Below are 17,235 nucleotides of genomic sequence, written 5' to 3' on the forward strand. Positions count from 1 at the left end.
TAGTTTGACAAGATTTAGGTGTGAGAATTAATCGAGTGGAAAAAGCAGATGAGTGGAGCCTAGAAATATGAAAATAACATGGCTGATGTGTTAAGTCTTATTTTAGTCTTAAAGTGAGCTGAGTATAAAATTATAAACAATTTCGTAAGCCTAGCTGTGCTTACTGTACTAGTAGGTGCTAGTTAGTAAAATGTTCCCTAGAGTAATTGACTTGGAAATAGTGGTTAAGTACGTGCTGAGAAAGAATCAAACAATCTCTGTCTGGCTTTAACGTTAGACTTCACCATAGGCATTAGTCATACGGAACTCCTAGTGAATCTACCGCCTAATGCACTGAGATGCTACATGAGTAACGTCATATTTAAATTTACGTTGCAAGGCAAATGTGCAGCAAATCCTAAAAAAAACAAAAAATGGTGCTCGTCTAATTGTGTAGTTAAAATCTAAATGAATACTTACTAATTTCATGCCAATGTTTGTTCCCCAACACCAACTGTATTAAATTAATTCTCATAAAAATGCACACACACACACCCACACACACACAAGAACCCCAAATTATAAAACTCACTCGTGGTTCCTAAAACCGGTCGTTTGTGCTACAGAACCCAGTATTTTAAATTTATTTGAGATTGATTGAAATTTAAAGGTACAGTGCTGGAAGCGAACTCGGCAAGAGAGAAACGTGACAAAGTTTATGAATTTTTATTAGTAAGGCACAGACGTTGTGTTTGGGGATTCAATAGCACAAACTTGATAAAGTCATCATTGTGTTAGATGGACTAGCACAGCGGTGACTACGGTGGAATACTGAGTAGCACTACTTGGGCAAAGCAAAAATAAAACACACAGTCAAACTGCAAAGAACTGGTATTATTATAAAAAAGCAAGTATACAACAAAAATAATTCAAAACAAAACGACGTACATTAATTTAAAGAACAATTGTTTATACAAATACTTAAAAAAAATATAATAATTATAACAACAAACATTGACAAAATATATTTAAAGACAAAACATGTTTCAAATTTAATCAGTCCTAAGATTCAGAAATGCAATTTTTAAGAATGAGCGATTTACTCTTAAATCTTTTTGTGTTATATTATGCTAAACCACAAACTTAGTCATTTGTGAACAAAAATAATACAAACTTAAAACACGTCTCTTGAAAAACAAAACTAAATAATTACTGTAAAATCAAAAAATAATAAAAACTGGATTACATAGATAACGGGAGCAGTTGTCATAAGTTGCATAATCTTACATAGAATTTCGATATACTAAGTTATAGGTACTTAATATAAATATAATACGATGAATCATTTTTAATTAAGTAAAAGCGTATGTTTTATCAAAGACCGATCGTTCGTGGGTAACGCGATCAATGAACGTTCCGGTCTAATCCTAAGAGATTTATTTAAACCGATAGTTTCTCGTGTGACTTTTATTCATCGTTTCTAAACAAATTATTGGATCTCGTAATGATGACATAATTGTCATTGATCACAAAAGAAACATTACCGGTTTAAATCAAGCTTACCATAATGAGTGCAGTAGATTAAAAGAAATAAAATTCTGAAAGCCATCTTTAGAACGGAATAATTTACTAGGAACAGACGCTATACGTCAAATCATTGGTGATCGATCACTGCAATTTAGATTCTAAAGAATGGATCAAAACCTCTATTTCGCCTAATCTAGTGACAGAATCTGATGGAGGTAGATCGAAGCCACGTCAAATATGATTCAATTGAAAGCACCGTGGACTGCTAAATGCAGACAATTAAATAATCCCGAGAACCTTTCAGAGACTTTAATGCAAATTTGCGAACAATAATGTCTTTCGTTCGAAATAAGTGTAAAAATCATAAAGCTTTTTTAAGCAATTCATTGCATTATTGACCAAGTAATTTGCACAAATAGTAGTGAAAAAATTCGATAACTTATGTATAAAATTCGGTACAAAGATATTATGGTATATATTTACAAACAACACTTAATATCACTTAATACATCACAACATGGTTGTATGGCACATGTAAAGCAGGTATTGCGAGATACGAGCAAAGGTCATAGTGGCGTGGCTTCAATCCTTCTACGGGTGTGCCAGTCCTACTCTAGTGGCTTATTCAGATCAAACATTAAGCGGCAGATCTGATTATTGTCATATATTCAGCAAACTACAAAAAAATATAACTAAAAATGAAAACTAATGAAAAATCGAGCTAAAATAATTCCTCTAACACACTCAAACACGCGGTAAAGTAGTACTAACGATAGCGTAATATTCATAAAATAAGAGAAATAAACGTTACACATGCACCGTAAACTAATAATGCTACAAAAATAAAGTTGTTTTCGTATAAAAAAATATCTTACTAGAATCAACAGGTTTGTGAGACATATCAAGTAAGCTATAATACTACAGTGAGCAACAAAATGCGGCACACTGTTAAAATCTCGAAACAGTTAAATCAAAAAATCTAGCGAAACGAACCTTCACTAAGTGCTCTACTAGTTACTACCGTGTTTAATTAATATAAAATACCTACTTAAGTTTTGTATAAAAACGAATAATATTATATCAACCAAATGTTACTAATTGTAATAAAAACAACGAAATTGAGGAATTTATGGATCCGTGGGCTCTCAGTGACTAGGCGGTAATGACGTCATATCTGTAGTCCTAACAGTGTTCCAATACTCAAAATCAAAAACAACCATTCTCAAATGCTTTATAATACTCTAAGTTATTATCATTCCAAGGACTGGCGCAACTCACTTCTCGTGTGATGTCTGATAGATCTCCAGTTGTATCAACCAAACTTTTGATCTATACGTACTTCAAGAGACGCCGCAGTCAACTTTGTCATTGATAAAACCCCTAACATCACTTTCCCTAATTTTTGTAACTACAATAAAAAGGGGGTAGTAACTAAAGGTTGTCCATTTTAGTTTAATTCCATTTAACACTTACCTAAGAATATGTAACAACTTCTTAATTAGATTCATAATTATTTTTCCATCGACACAGAATAAGTGCTAATTCAAAACAGGAAGTGCCATTGTGCCGAAGAATGTCCTTAAAACTAACAACAATACCACTCGATGCTCTCTTAATTCAATAAAATCACTCGCTTAACGCCTAACAATTTTAAGTAATAATAGTTAAAATATTGGTCCAACAAATGGGCTAAATAATACAAACGCCCGTAATATTCATCCCTAATTTAACGACGTGGGATATGGAAAAATATTATTCATAGTTCAAAAATGATAAGGGTCGAGAATCGTACGATATTTTCGGCTCCAACCAACGGAATAATCTCTGTACTCCACTTAGGTACTTATATAACAATGTCAATACTAAAACTAATCTCATTACAGTTTCGTTTAAAATATAGGTACATAATGCATCGAGCCTCTCTCGACGTAGGCGTCTTCGCCTCGGCGGAGGGCTATCGGTAAAGTGATCACATCGAGACAGCCGCAAACGTAGTTATTTCTTATATTTCACTTCAACAGTCACTTTGTAATAAAAATTGACACATAGGGCCAGAATCGTTTACTTTTATTTTTGGCTTTAAGTGTCGCCGGAAGTTCCCGACTGCGATGGGGTTGAGTGAGGTCGGGACGTTCACATGCCAATAGGTGGCACTTGCACGTAACGGTAAATATAGAGGCGGTAATCTTTGCTCGCGAGCACTACCGAGCCGTCGTCCATGAGAGCTACGTCGAAGCATTGAGCGTGTTTTACTTTACTTTCTAAAGCCGATACCAACTGGCCGTCTTGAGTGAATATTGTAAGGTTGAAGTTGTTGTGATTGTCAGCGATTAAGATTTCGCCGGCGGCATTGATGCCCACGCCTATCGGGTAGTTGGTCACTCCTTCTCCTCCGATCTGTCGTAAGTAAATGCCTTCGTAGTTGAAGACTTTGACGCAATGCGCGCGGTTGTCACTTATGAATATTTCTTGTTTGTCGTTCACCACAACGCCGTTCGGGAATTCTAAATGTTTTGAGCATCCAAATTTCTGTAGAACGTTTCCTACTTGGTCAAAGATAATGACACGCATTACTTTACATTCTACGACGACTATTCGTCCTTTGTTATCCACGGTGACACCGCGGGGGTGTTGAAGAATGTTGGCACCGAATTTTCGAACAAATTGACCATACTGATTGTAAATTTGTATTTGGTGAGTCGGCGATCTTTCTGTTACGATAATATCTCCAGAGGTTCGGACAACGGCCACCCTATTAGGGTACAATAGCTGTCCATCTCGTTTGCCACACTCGCCAAATTGAAACTTAAAGCGGCCCTCTTTGTCGAAAATCTGAATTCGGTGGTTGTTAGTATCGGCGACAATAATGTCGTTTTGAGCATTGACAGCGACTCCGCTTGGTTCTGTGAATTGGCCTTCCATCACACCGAACTCACCGAATTTACAGTGATATATCATCTTTTGACGTTTGATCTGTGATTTTGGAGGGAATATAGCAGTGGATATTAATTTGTTGGTCAAATCTAAAATTGGATCCGAATGAGCGGCAGCAGAAAGAGAATATGGGTCCGATGTGGCAGGAGGGAACAGCGTGTCACATCCTCCATTTGACCATTTTTCGTATGGGTTTATACCGTTTAAGTTGATGTCTCCAATAGCAGTGGAGAAAGGCCCCAGAGAGCTACCACTAGTAAAACGTTTGGAGATAATATTCGTATCAAACGGAGATGTTGATTGGCTCGTAGGACCGAGAAGTCCATTCGAGTAAGGTCTGTCTAAAACACCATTTAATCCGGTCGGTAGGTGAATACCACCGTTAAGGCTTCCTGAGCTTCCATTTACGCTGCTGCTGCTTGATGAAGATCCGCCATTCAACAGAGAACCGTTGGTGGGACGAGCAATTGGTGGTTGTTTGGTGGGACCGACGTTCGCTTCAGAACTAGAGCGAACGTAACCGAAAGTGTTCCTTACACCGACTTGTATCGCTTGATAATTCGATACAAATTCAAGTTCGCAAGCTGTTTGTACACTTTGTTCTGGGTTTGTGCTAATTAAAGATTGCAGTTTAGTATCTAAAAGTTTTCTAAACATCAATATTTCAGCGATGTTGGCGCATTTTGTTAACCTTTCCACGAAATCGCATGTTTGATATATTTTGTCTACAGTTTCTTGAGCTTTCTGTCCCACGACAGTGAGAGCAATTTGTTTTGTAGAGAAAACACTTTCAAGTTCCTTCAGTAACTCCTGTCTACGCTCCTCTAGCATAGAGCGGTAGAATTGGAAGGTGTCGTTAATTTCATTTTGAGCTTTATGATATTGAACTTGAAGTTTACCAGCAGCATGTTCCACCGTCTTCACAACGTGTCTTATTTCTGTTGCACGTGTTTTAGCTTCATTAACTGCTTGCTGCATGAGTTCAAGTTGTTTAGGCCCCGCATCCGACAAATGTTCACAGTCGTGAAGCGCCGCGGGATGTTCGATAATAGTACATTCTTTGCACACTGGCACAGAACAAGTGCGACAAAAGTATTTCAGAATATCATTTTTGTGTCTCGGGCAGAATGCGGTTTTATCACCGCTCGCCGACAGCGTCGAGTTAAGAAGACCTTTATCATCTTTTAGGTCCGTGAAGGCCAGCACACGATGACCTTCAAAGCAATGCATGAATTGGTGAGCCATGACGCAATTGGGGCACAGGAAGTTAGCGCAATCTACACAGCGCGCTACAGCGTCGGATTCCTTAGACTTGCAGCCAGTACAAGGCGCAGTGGGCGAATTAGTCTGACGTCCGGTAGGCAGAAGATCAGCGTCCTGTTCGACGGCTGCTGCAATCACTAGGTTTGTGAGGAGTCCAGGTATACCGGCTGGAGACAGGTGACTATCCACTCGGCAAGTGACGCAAGTTACTTTGTCGGGGTGAGTTTGTTCTCGCTCCAGACAACCTCTGCAGAAGGTGTGGAAGCAGTTGAGAACTTTAGGGTCAACGAATGTTTCTCGGCAAATCGCACAGGTGGTGTCTAGACCGTCGAATTCGCGAAGATCACATACGGCGGAGTCACTCGCGGGAGGCGAGGAGCCGCTTAAGGTCAGTGGTGATAAGGAGCCACGCTCCAGCGAACCTATAGAATTGGCACCGGGCAGCGACTCAAGGGACGGGGTGCGTGAGGCCATCTTCAGGACACCGGCATCCCTGAAATTACAAAAATAACAATATAACTAACTAATAAAGTATATACTTTATTTATAATTCTAATTAAAGATATTTGATGACTGCTATTGCATACGGGACGGTAAAATTATTAAAAATATACGTAGAGAGTCTGAGGAAATAAGTTATATTTAGGAGTCGTAGCCGTGTCGCGTTAAGGAAAATGGCGATGTTTGAATTTCTCGTAAAAGATACCGTGCGGCGTAACAGATGGGGAAATGGTACATCGTCGCAAATGGGTATTCTTAAGCTATATTCGATAGATATATTGAGTGTATGTTTACTGAATATTATGCGAATACATGAAATGGCTCAAAGTATTTATTTAGGATAAATTGGATTTTATATGCGAACAAATAGGCTCGTTTCATATGTCCCGTCATAATAAAAAGGTCACCTTTTATTAAAGTTAAGACTAGCGTATTAAGAGGCAAGTTCAGTTTGCTCGCAGCGTGAAGCTATAGCGTCGCCATAAATTTAAGAGATTATCTTTTATATTTCAATTTTAAGATAAAGCACCTTACAGGTGGCTGCAAACTGCGGGCTGTTTAATGATAATTTATGTTTCAAAACTTGCCAGACTTATTAGGCTATGTTAAAAGATTAGTTAGGATGATAGTAAATGTGTAAATACAAAACATTTGTGCAGTTTAAGGTGCCTATGCACTTGAAGGGGAGTCCGTGGCCATGGCAACGGCGAGGGGAAACTCATCGAATTAGGGTGAGGGTGGTTATTTCGCAAGGGGCGATATTTGCAAGGTGAATGGCCTTGCAACATGACTAATGTTCGGGGGGCGCGAACCCAAACTTATTTCGAAAGATCCTGACCTGACAATTGCAAGTTGAATTTTTGTTTTATACAAAGGTTTTAAAGATATCATAGAAAACAATTGATACTTTTACAACTTATATATATCATATATTACTCTACTATCGTGTTCGAAGTGAACGACCTAAAAGCTATTAATGGCTATATGGAATATATATAAATTATATTTTGGTAGAGATAGATATCCAACTGTTTATGTAAAAAAATTACTTTAAAATTTCCTCCCTTCATGACTTCAGGAATAAGTTGGGGTTTGGAAATATATATAGGCCTCCCCAAATACTGTTTAGCTCTACCAACAATAACCCTGTATAAAGCTAAATCCTTGCCCAGACTACAGATTAAGTCTTACGGAAGTTCAGAGGCGCCCTTACGCACTCCTTTGCAAATGTCGTAAGAACTGAAATTCAATAGCAATAAAAACTAATTATTATAACAAACGATTAACAAAATAGCATATACATAAATGTAAGGATGCCCATATACTCGTATAGTACTGTCGACAAGCAACCAAGCGTATATCACGGTGCTATATATTTCCATAGGTACAAGTTGGAGCTCAATCGACTTCTATAGGGTTGTACAGTTCTTTTAATTGTATCATATCATTCCTTAAAGCATGCACATGGATTTCCTTAGACAAAGATATTTGTATAGATAAACGATTATTTTATTTCTTAACAGCTCGTCTTTTAAGTTTACACCATTACTTCATGAGGTAGTTGTTATTTCTATTATAAACATACTTTATACACAAGATAAGAAATTGCCAAAAAATATGGTTTTTCGTAACTTTCAACGATACAACATATTGTTTTTTGATTATTATTAAAAGCATTGATTTGTCAACCCTAGCTTGGTCAGAGGAATTTCGGCTAGGGCTGCAACCGGTCATAGATTACTGTCCCCCCGTGACGTGACAGAGCGATCGGCCGCATACATAATGACTGTCCGTTTGTATGTAGCTTCCTTTACCGGTTATACATCAACGTGATATAGGGATCTCAATCTGTGCCTATAATCTTCCGCCTTTCTGGAACTTATCCGCATCCATGCCATAGTAAGATATATCCCTTCCAACAGATGAGGAATACAAACCCAAAGCTATCATCAAAATTCGTTAGTCTCTCTTTTACTTTAAATAAGCTTTATACACTGTTTGTATCGATCGTTGAATGAATAGTTTCATCAAATCAGATCCGTACACAAATGCCTTAAGACCATCACTATCAGTATCAAAGCGGTTCTCCAGTGCAAAGAGGCCGTATGCAGAGGTTGCATAATACATCGTTGCGTAGACAAAGCTTCATGCCTGACACAGCAAAAGCTAACAGCCATTAGTGATAGAATGACAGTCGTGCATACGAGTATACGTTTAATTTACATGTCTCTAATGCTATGTTCCAGCTCAATTATTCCGAACCTATGTAACAAGTATTTTACTTATTATTGAATACACAGCAAAGTAATAGTTGCCAGCTATCAATAAACTTGGTACACCTTTTCCGAAGATTTCCCGTCAACAATAGGGCGCAATTCCCAACAATTGCCAGCTCGATACGAACGCTCGGCTAAATTGGCTCACTGGCATACTATTCTGATTTACCTCCTCGAGAATAAGATACAAGATTGGACTGCTTTTACGATTTGTGAAATGTATGTGTCAAACAATGTATTTGTTATTACTGAAATCTTGCGACGCCTTTGACATTGTATGCCGGAATTGCTCTTACAAAGCCTTAAAGATGTTATAAATGTGAAAAGTTTGTAGTGAAAAAATATAAAGTACACTCCATGTGAAATAAAAACACTCACGCTTAATGAAATCCGTTATATCCTCAAAGCTGGAGTTAACAGCCCAAATCCGGAGTCCTATATTATTTATGGCGTTAATTTCAGAAACCTCGAAGACTACCGACATTGGTCAAGCGAAGTTTTCTCCCCGAGGGAGATACACGAGCAAAATGCCTTAGCTCCAATGCGGAGATGCCGCATTTCTAAATTTCAACCCTCTCCCTTGAGGGCCGGCGAAATAAGAAATACAGCTTCGGAGATATCTCAAAATTTTATATGGCCACATCTTGAAATTTAAAAGGTAATTACAGCAGCGTCTGAGCAACTAATAGGAAAGCTATAAAGTGTATATAAAGAATATATTGAGACGAGCCTGGTATCGTTAAAAAAAGAACTTTGAAGACCAGATTTCTGTTTCGCGTTGCGACTGATCTATGTATATATCATAAAATTAATTAATTAATGAACGACTGAGTTTTCTAATTGATAACGTTCCCGCTTGTAATTAGGACGAAAACTTTGGTAACGGTTCGACACATTAGTTGAAAGTTACTCGTGTCACCTATTTATTAGTTACGGGAGGCCATTCCTGTGAAATTATATCTTCGGCAATAGTACTCCAGTTTCCCATTAATTGCGATCGCTCCGAAGCAGATTACACAGCTCCAAAAGGTTTTCCAAACTATTGTAAATCACTCGATTCGTCGCGGGAATATGGGTCTTTTGGCTGATTTGCTTTAAGGGTCAAATTGGTATAGCGTGGACGAGTTTTAAGCATTGTGGTCATCCAATAGGCGTCAGGCGGAATTGCCATTATTACGTGTACTAATTCGCAATCATTAGTTATTTTCTAAAATAACTAGCGATAAGCTAAAGTTTGACTAAATAGGCATTGGAATGCAAGGTCTTGAAAGATGCCAAAACGTATTGTTACCACAAGCGAACACTTTTTATTTGATGGGGCATTAACAGACAAAATAAAAAGCACAATATTAGATAATAGAATTCATCTCGTCGCACAAAGTTAAGCTGTAAATTACATATTCATACGGAGTCATCATGGCGGGAAGTTCGCATTCACAAAAACCGCTGGCGTTAAGATAAGACGTGTGCCATAAACGCCTTCTGTCAAAACCGATGTTCTTATTTACCTTAAGTACATACGCCGATGTGAAAGTTCATATATTAATGATACTAAAAACATTACTTTGTCTTCTTGTATTAGGAATTCCCACGAAAATTAATGACACCACGGACGACATCGTAAGAGCTCAACCAGTTATCATAGTTAGCACTAAAAGCTTTATCATGTTTACTGAAACAGTCACACATTTTATTTTATATGTTTAGACGTGAATGCAAAAAGTACTGCGTACCCAATGCCATGTCGGTTGTTTCACGTATGATTCGAATCCGGGTCTTACAAGCCAAGACGGTGTAATAATTAAAGTACATAACGGCTGATCAACGCGCTCGTTAAGTTAAGTTAAGTATACTATGGAACTAATTTCCCGAAGAAATACTTCAAAAAGATTGCCTTGGATATCATCCCTGTTGATAATTAAGTCGACACCCCTTATTTTATAAAAACTTCCCTCCAATCAAATGAGCTCCGGTTTTTCTATGAAAAATCTGTTACAAAAATATTCCTTTGACATCGCTTAATCTTTAATATTGAATGGCGAAATTTGAAACTTGTTCAATAAGCGTCGTAATGCAAATCTTCCCAAGTAAATAAATAATGTATGAAACTCAGGGTTGGGAGTTTAGCATAATTCCCTGACACGGTATTAAAACTTAGTTCGGGCCATATCTTACTGTCAAAATTATATCAATCTCCCATCTTGCTTTTATATTATTTGATGATCCATCAAAATAGTGACACCTATTTTACTTAAATCGCAGTTACCGAATCACTTTTTGATACGATTTCATTTCCAGTCACCTAAATAGACAAGCGCCATAAAGTCGTAGCGTGACTCACGTTTCGGAAACAATATTAATATAGAAAACACTACTATTTGTTGGTCACGTGACAAGAGCGTTTTAGCTTTGCATACAAATTGGTCGGCATCATATAACAATCATGATTGTTTATTAAATTATTATGTTTTGATGACAATTCTTCCTATAATGACATAATGTTTAATCATACTGCTGATTATAGAATGCTGTAATACGAATAGTTCCTCTCAATGGATAATTTCATTTTAGACCAGTACCTGATATTATTCCCAACCAGAAGCAATTGTTTCAACGAGAATCGAATACAATACCTCCAACATGACCGCTGTGTGCCTGGCAGCATAATTGGTATACGAACCAGAAAATATCAGATCCGAGCTGTAATGATTGAAGTTTCCATTCAAAAGGTTCATATATAGGTATATATCAAATCGAAATTCGGCGGACGGTTAGTCCAGACATCGTGGTGAATAATCAGTATTTATTACATAGAGATCGAGTCAATAGAGACCGGGATTGATAGACCCTTGGATCCTCATGCAATACACAAGATCTATTTGAACGGGTACCACTTCATGCATTTTAAAGCAAGCCTATATCATCAATTGAACGATTGAAACTGTTTACTCAGTGTGTAAAGCAGATTTAGTGTTTCAAATTATTGAGGCGGTTTCACATTAGCAGTTACTCAATCACGCGATGTGCTTCAGACAAAAGAATTATTCCGTTTCAGATACAAGGCGTTACTTAAGTGAGAGGTTGACTGTCTTTGCAGCCTTCGTCAGGTGTCAGGATTAGTCTTGGCCATTCAATTATAATGAGTAAATTTGCGACATGTACCTACCCTTAATTAAGCCCTCCCTTGTCTTCCTCAGCGGTCTATCCGCGCTGTTAATTCGTTAACGAATCAGACAATGTCGAATTCAAAATGTTTATTATCCAATTAGTACGTATTTGCTTTGATTTACTTCGCTCTACAAACACTTTGATCTCGAATTGACTGAATAAAATTAACTAATCAATGGTAAATTTTAAAGGGACAAATAATTGGATTGATAGTACATTAATTGGGACACAAATCAATTTCGACGTAAACAGCTTTAAATTATAATAGAGCTGTGATATTTTGGAGTCGGTTCTGTTTAACGTTTAATTACTGTTAAAGGGATTTATCTTAACATTTACTTCAACGTGAACGTAGTTTGCGCGAAAACTTCAGTCTGAAAATGTATATTAAAGCGTCGCGAATTGGAACAACAATAAAGCAACTTTATTTGTCTTGATAAGCTTGAATAGATGTAATTCAGAAATGAATATTCCAAGTGGAAATAGGCTCAAAAGGGTTTCGTAACGAGGCACAGAATAAATCAGAAGATAAAGAATTATAAATTTTGTATTCCAATCCGAGAAATGTTTTCAAAGTCGCTTTAATAAATTATTTTCTATAGCGGATAATCTGAGTTGCCGTTTGTTTCTAGTTTAAATACATTTTGCAACTTGAATATTAAATGATTAGTATAAAAGTTGGCTATGGGTGGCTATGGGTGGCTATGGGTGGCTAAGCATGTCGCTAAACGAAGGACTTTACAATTCGAACGAGGCCGTAATCGGAAATAATAAGTGGGAATCGCAAGATAATGAAAGTATATAAGGAGGTATGTAATATATAAGGCTTGTATACCGTCAGGCACCTTATACCGACAAATACAGCGTCAATTGTAATTGAGACTTACTCGTAAATCATTCTTCAACATTTGGATATTGTGTTCTCCGAGTCACGATACTCACCTGAAACAAAAAATAATAATTATAAGTACTTGAATGATAAGAGGGTTCTTAGATTTTAAGGAATATGTCACATATCTTTTTTAAAATTAAGAACCTACGCTGGAAAACGCCAATAACTGACTTAATTAAATGTCTCTTTGGCAGGTTATCAGTAAGAGGCTAATAAAAACGCGGAACACTCGAGACTTTGAAGTACTCATTAAAGGACGGCGGAGAAAATTAATAGAGCCGAAAGAAACCAGTGTGAGCATCAGGGCTGACGACGCGAGGAAAATATGACATATATAACGTTGTACAAAAAGCTAATGTTGTGTTATAATCACATTCTTAATTCCAAATACCTGTTCTATTTAACCTAACATATATTTCTGTCCCCATTGTAGGTGATTTCCCAAGGGTTACGCACAGCTTGCGATGAATGCAATTTATGGTAACGTAATTCATTATAAAAGGTTTTGTGGTCGGCTTCAGTTCTACGTAAAATCCTAAACGCCTAAACACGGGAGTCACACGTCTTAATGACCCGCATTCACACATGATTAACTGTTTCAACCCTAATACGTGCGAGCGAGACAGTTACCGTAACAGCCAATATCCGTTCGATCAGCTGTGCGCGGAAACAGCTGGGATAGAGCGTCGGTTATTCCTTTTTTAAAATCGACTGACATTTTTTTGGACATCGTTTTCATTGGAATCGTTATTCGAATGATGTACATCAGCTGTGTTGGTTTACACGAAATTAATTGGCGCAGCTGTATTCTGTAAATTGCCGAGGCTCTATGGTTTTCAACTTTTTTGTTCACGCTTAGACAATTTGTCTGCGGAACAGATGTGGACTTTCGGGTGAGCGCAATGCGCTTTAGGCGCTTGGAGAATATTCTAAATTTGTTCCATTTAGTCTTGAATAATCAATGAGATGTCACTATTAACAGCAAGGGAAAACATTACTCCCTTATAGAAGCGTGTAGATACTATGTTTAACAAATGTGTGTGCGCTAGTTAACACGACTGCGACATACATTATCGGGTACATTTGCATAATTCATGTTACTGCATTGTTACATGTTTAATGAACAAAAAACTTGCTGATTACCCACTACGCAATTTTACGACGTACAGCTCGCACACGAGCGTCGTCTTTACTGAAGTCAAAGTTCAACTTTAAGAAAAGCCTATCACAGTATTAAAAACCTTTAAACATTATTTGTGTAGTTTTTAACATAATACTTTACAAACTTACTAAGGTGTTAAAACAGTTGCTCAATTGCTTTTAATTTAAACTAGACATTTGGATGCTAGTTTGATATGAATCATTGTGTGGCCTTTTGTAATTCCTCCGTCATATGTGCCACTTTCAAGGCAAATAAAGGAGTTACTTATTTATTTTTCACCAATTGAAAAGTAAATAAAATTTAAATAGTAGCACAGTCAGCAGTAAGATTAGTTGAGTAGTCATAACTCGGGTTGAACAAAAACTTAAAAGCGATATTAACAAGCTGTAAAGTTTGAATTTCGTGTAAGCATGAAACGTTTTCAATGCGGCTGTGCGATAATAGTTCTGGTATTATAGTTACTGCGGAGTTTTTGGTTCAAATAAAACCATAAAAGCCTGAACCGTGTTCTATTTACCGCCCAATATTTATATAGATCTTCGTCAAATTTCTCGTAATTCATAATGTCTCCACCACCTATTAAGCATCTCGGGTGACATGACCTACGATTGAAACAATAGTGAAATGCTGACGAGGATAAATTAATAATATAACATCTTTTAATATTAGTATTAACTCCATTATTAAACTAGAATGACGCGCTCACACGTCAATTCAACCGAAATTGCTTATGTAAACAGGCCAAGCAGTTATGGCACAGGTTTACTTTGGCATTCCATAACTAATAATTATTATGAACTACGAAGGCAGTAATGGTATTGTTCTAAAAACTTTCCCAATATTTCACCTTTAAAGTTTCAGTGAGCACGCGACGGAAGCACGCGGTAAGTGTATTATTATAGATTTAAAAAAAATGTGATTCCGTCACGAAATCAGTAAGTTTCGGTAGACATTAAAATAATCCGATGTATCTGTATTACAAAAATGGTCGTATTATGTATGTGAATTTAAATAAAAACCGCTTCTAATTTTGTTCCCAACATTTCGGGAAAACATTTAGAGGTACAGCGAAATTTTCGAAGGTATAATCCCTTTGTGTGACAGATGTAAAATGAATTTAAATTCAGAACGCTCCCGAACAATACTTGGAAATTTAAAACTCGTGGAAACTGGAGCTATTTATCATACCACCAAATTGAAAAGTCGCTTCGTTTCTCGGACCTACAAGATCATTAGTCTGTTTTCTCTGTTTAATTCGATCGGATACGCGGAACAGATAAATTAACTTTTACTTGCTGTTAAGCAAACCATAATATATTTAAATTAAATATGGCGGGGGTGGAGTCTTCTTTAAACCGCCGCGATGTCTTATCAGGTATGACATTTCTAAATACTTCGAAATTGTGGCGTTATTTAAATAGGATTACCACTGTCTCAAGAAAATGGAAATCTTTCCTAACACAAGAAATTACTCGTTGCATATTTAATTATAACTTAACAAAATATTACACGGAATAAGATTTTAAAAGCCAAGTGTATATCCTAAAAGCTATAACCGCCGCTGTTAAACCGCATCTACACAAGACGCTTGAAATTCGACTTAGAAGGGTGTACCAATTCTTGAAAGGCCGGATAAGCCCTTGCGAGCCTTCCGGCAATGAGAGTGTCCATGTGCGGCGGTATCACTTAAGATCAGTTGATTACATTTAAGAAAAAAAACTATTCGTTTGCGAGTAAATCATAAATCAAAAGTAAATTATGTAGCTTCATCAACCGAAATTACAAAGTCAACTCAACAGAGTTCTAAAAATTTTACAACCCCAACTAAAAATTACTCCCGACTTGTGTGAGGGAAGCATTCCGTAGTGCCCGGCCAAAACGAACTTTATTATTAATACCGCATACGGTTGACTGAGGGGCAGGTTTATTACTAGTCGCGTATATGCCTCGTAATTACTCAGTGTTATGACACTGTACCTGTGTCGGAGCGCAACGTGGATGCGCTTCAAATGTTGGTCGCGCATCGTTTTTAGTTTAATAAGAGTATAAGTAATGAAACAATTAAAAGATAATAGAACTTTAGTATATCTTTGATTCAACAGACACGCTCAGAGGTAAATCACTGTGCATGTTCTGAACCGCGCCTTTTCTTTGTAACGAAAGAGCTACATGTTAATGTTTCCTAAATGGTACATTTACCCTACATCATCTCAGGTGGAATTGCAAGATATTAACGTCCTAGGTTTTATGGCCCGGCTCGGGGCGAAACTGTCTGTTCTAGTCAAATTAGTTTCAGTTTATTGCTTCTGTAATAGCGCAGTGACGAGAATGATATAATGCTCCATAGTCTGAATTATTGAAGAAAATCGAGCGATCTGTCGATTCAACCTGTTTACCGAACAGTTGATCAACAAAATATTTGTACAAAATTGAGACATAGCAAAAATTCACCAATACGTAAATGACATTATGCAATAATTCATCACTTGTCGAAATGACCTTAATATGGATTGATTCCTTAATTGAATATCTCACCGGTCAAAATGAACAATCCAGCTGATTCGATTCTCCATCAATCTCGACTAGTTTGTTTGTATTGTCTGTGACTACGACACTATGAGGTTCAAGGTGATTCTGGAGATACGCAATTGACGATGTGACTAAATGCGACTGACTCGATCTCAACAATAGTTTAGTTCACATAACCTGTCAATAAATTGTCTTGATTAAGGAAATTAAAAGTGAATCGAAACTGTATTCAAATATATTTTTATACGTTTCCTAATGAAACAATTCATTAATAATCTAATATATAAGAGAACAAAGTTTTGCTTTATTCCCCTTTCACAAGCTTATTAAACGCGATATCGCCAAGCTATAAAGCACCAATACGTTTGTAAGAGAATATAAATTTCGATATTTTAGTATCTGCACTTTTGGACCGAGTTTAACTTCGATGCCGACGAGCTTCCGCCGTACGTGCTCCACATAAAGAATTTCGAGGCACTCACGCGGGTTGCGTTTTTTAAAGGACCATTTTTTAATGTAAGCCCGCATGAACATGACGTATCGCTTCTAAAGGAATTCATTAAGTTTTTTTCTATGTTACAAATGTCTTTGTGGGCTAGAAAAAAAGGCTCCAAAGTCGTGACTGTAACCGATTAATAAATAATGCATTTTCTGAACGATTGATGATGTGTTGGTAGGGACTCGTACAAATTAAGCTTTTAGCTTTTTAAAAGCATAATTTACATAACAATAGAATCAATAAACACCTTTCTGTGACGATGAACTCAACTGACTCAGCTTCACCATGTATTGCCAAAGCAAATATTTTAAGGTACCTAACATTACAACAAATTTAAAAGCAATAACCCTCCAGCACGTCTGAAACGTCACAGGCTCTGGATCGTTTACGTTCTGTACTTAAATGCAGGTGTTCAGCCATTTCGGATATCGCCCATGTGTGTGCTAATGGTATTGTGTTCAACTTTTCAATTTATTACTTTCGACTTTAAAGGATATTTACAAGC

At 37.0% G+C, this 17,235-nt stretch overlaps 1 protein-coding gene across 6 annotated transcripts in view; it reads right to left on the minus strand.

Moving 5' to 3' along the window:
• Positions 1-316: 316 nt before the first annotated feature.
• The window catches only part of LOC123715550 (brain tumor protein), a 222,658-nt gene continuing 205,739 nt past the window's right edge, over positions 317-17,235 (minus strand). For 4 of the 6 annotated variants that reach the window (XM_045670686.1, XM_045670669.1, XM_045670678.1 and 1 more), the window contains 2 exons: positions 12,536-12,590; positions 317-6,196 (listed from right to left, as the gene is read on the minus strand). In XM_045670686.1, the coding sequence (XP_045526642.1) occupies positions 3,640-6,196; positions 12,536-12,546 (2,568 nt within the window). In that variant the 5' untranslated portion in view covers positions 12,547-12,590 and the 3' untranslated portion in view covers positions 317-3,639. The remainder of the gene's footprint in view (positions 6,197-12,535; positions 12,591-17,235) is intronic. The other 2 variants (XM_045670704.1, XM_045670660.1) reach the window with 1 other exon arrangement.

The sequence above is a fragment of the Pieris brassicae genome, chromosome 1, assembly GCF_905147105.1.
Source record: "Pieris brassicae chromosome 1, ilPieBrab1.1, whole genome shotgun sequence".
In the NCBI taxonomy this organism is placed as follows: domain Eukaryota; kingdom Metazoa; phylum Arthropoda; class Insecta; order Lepidoptera; family Pieridae; genus Pieris; species Pieris brassicae.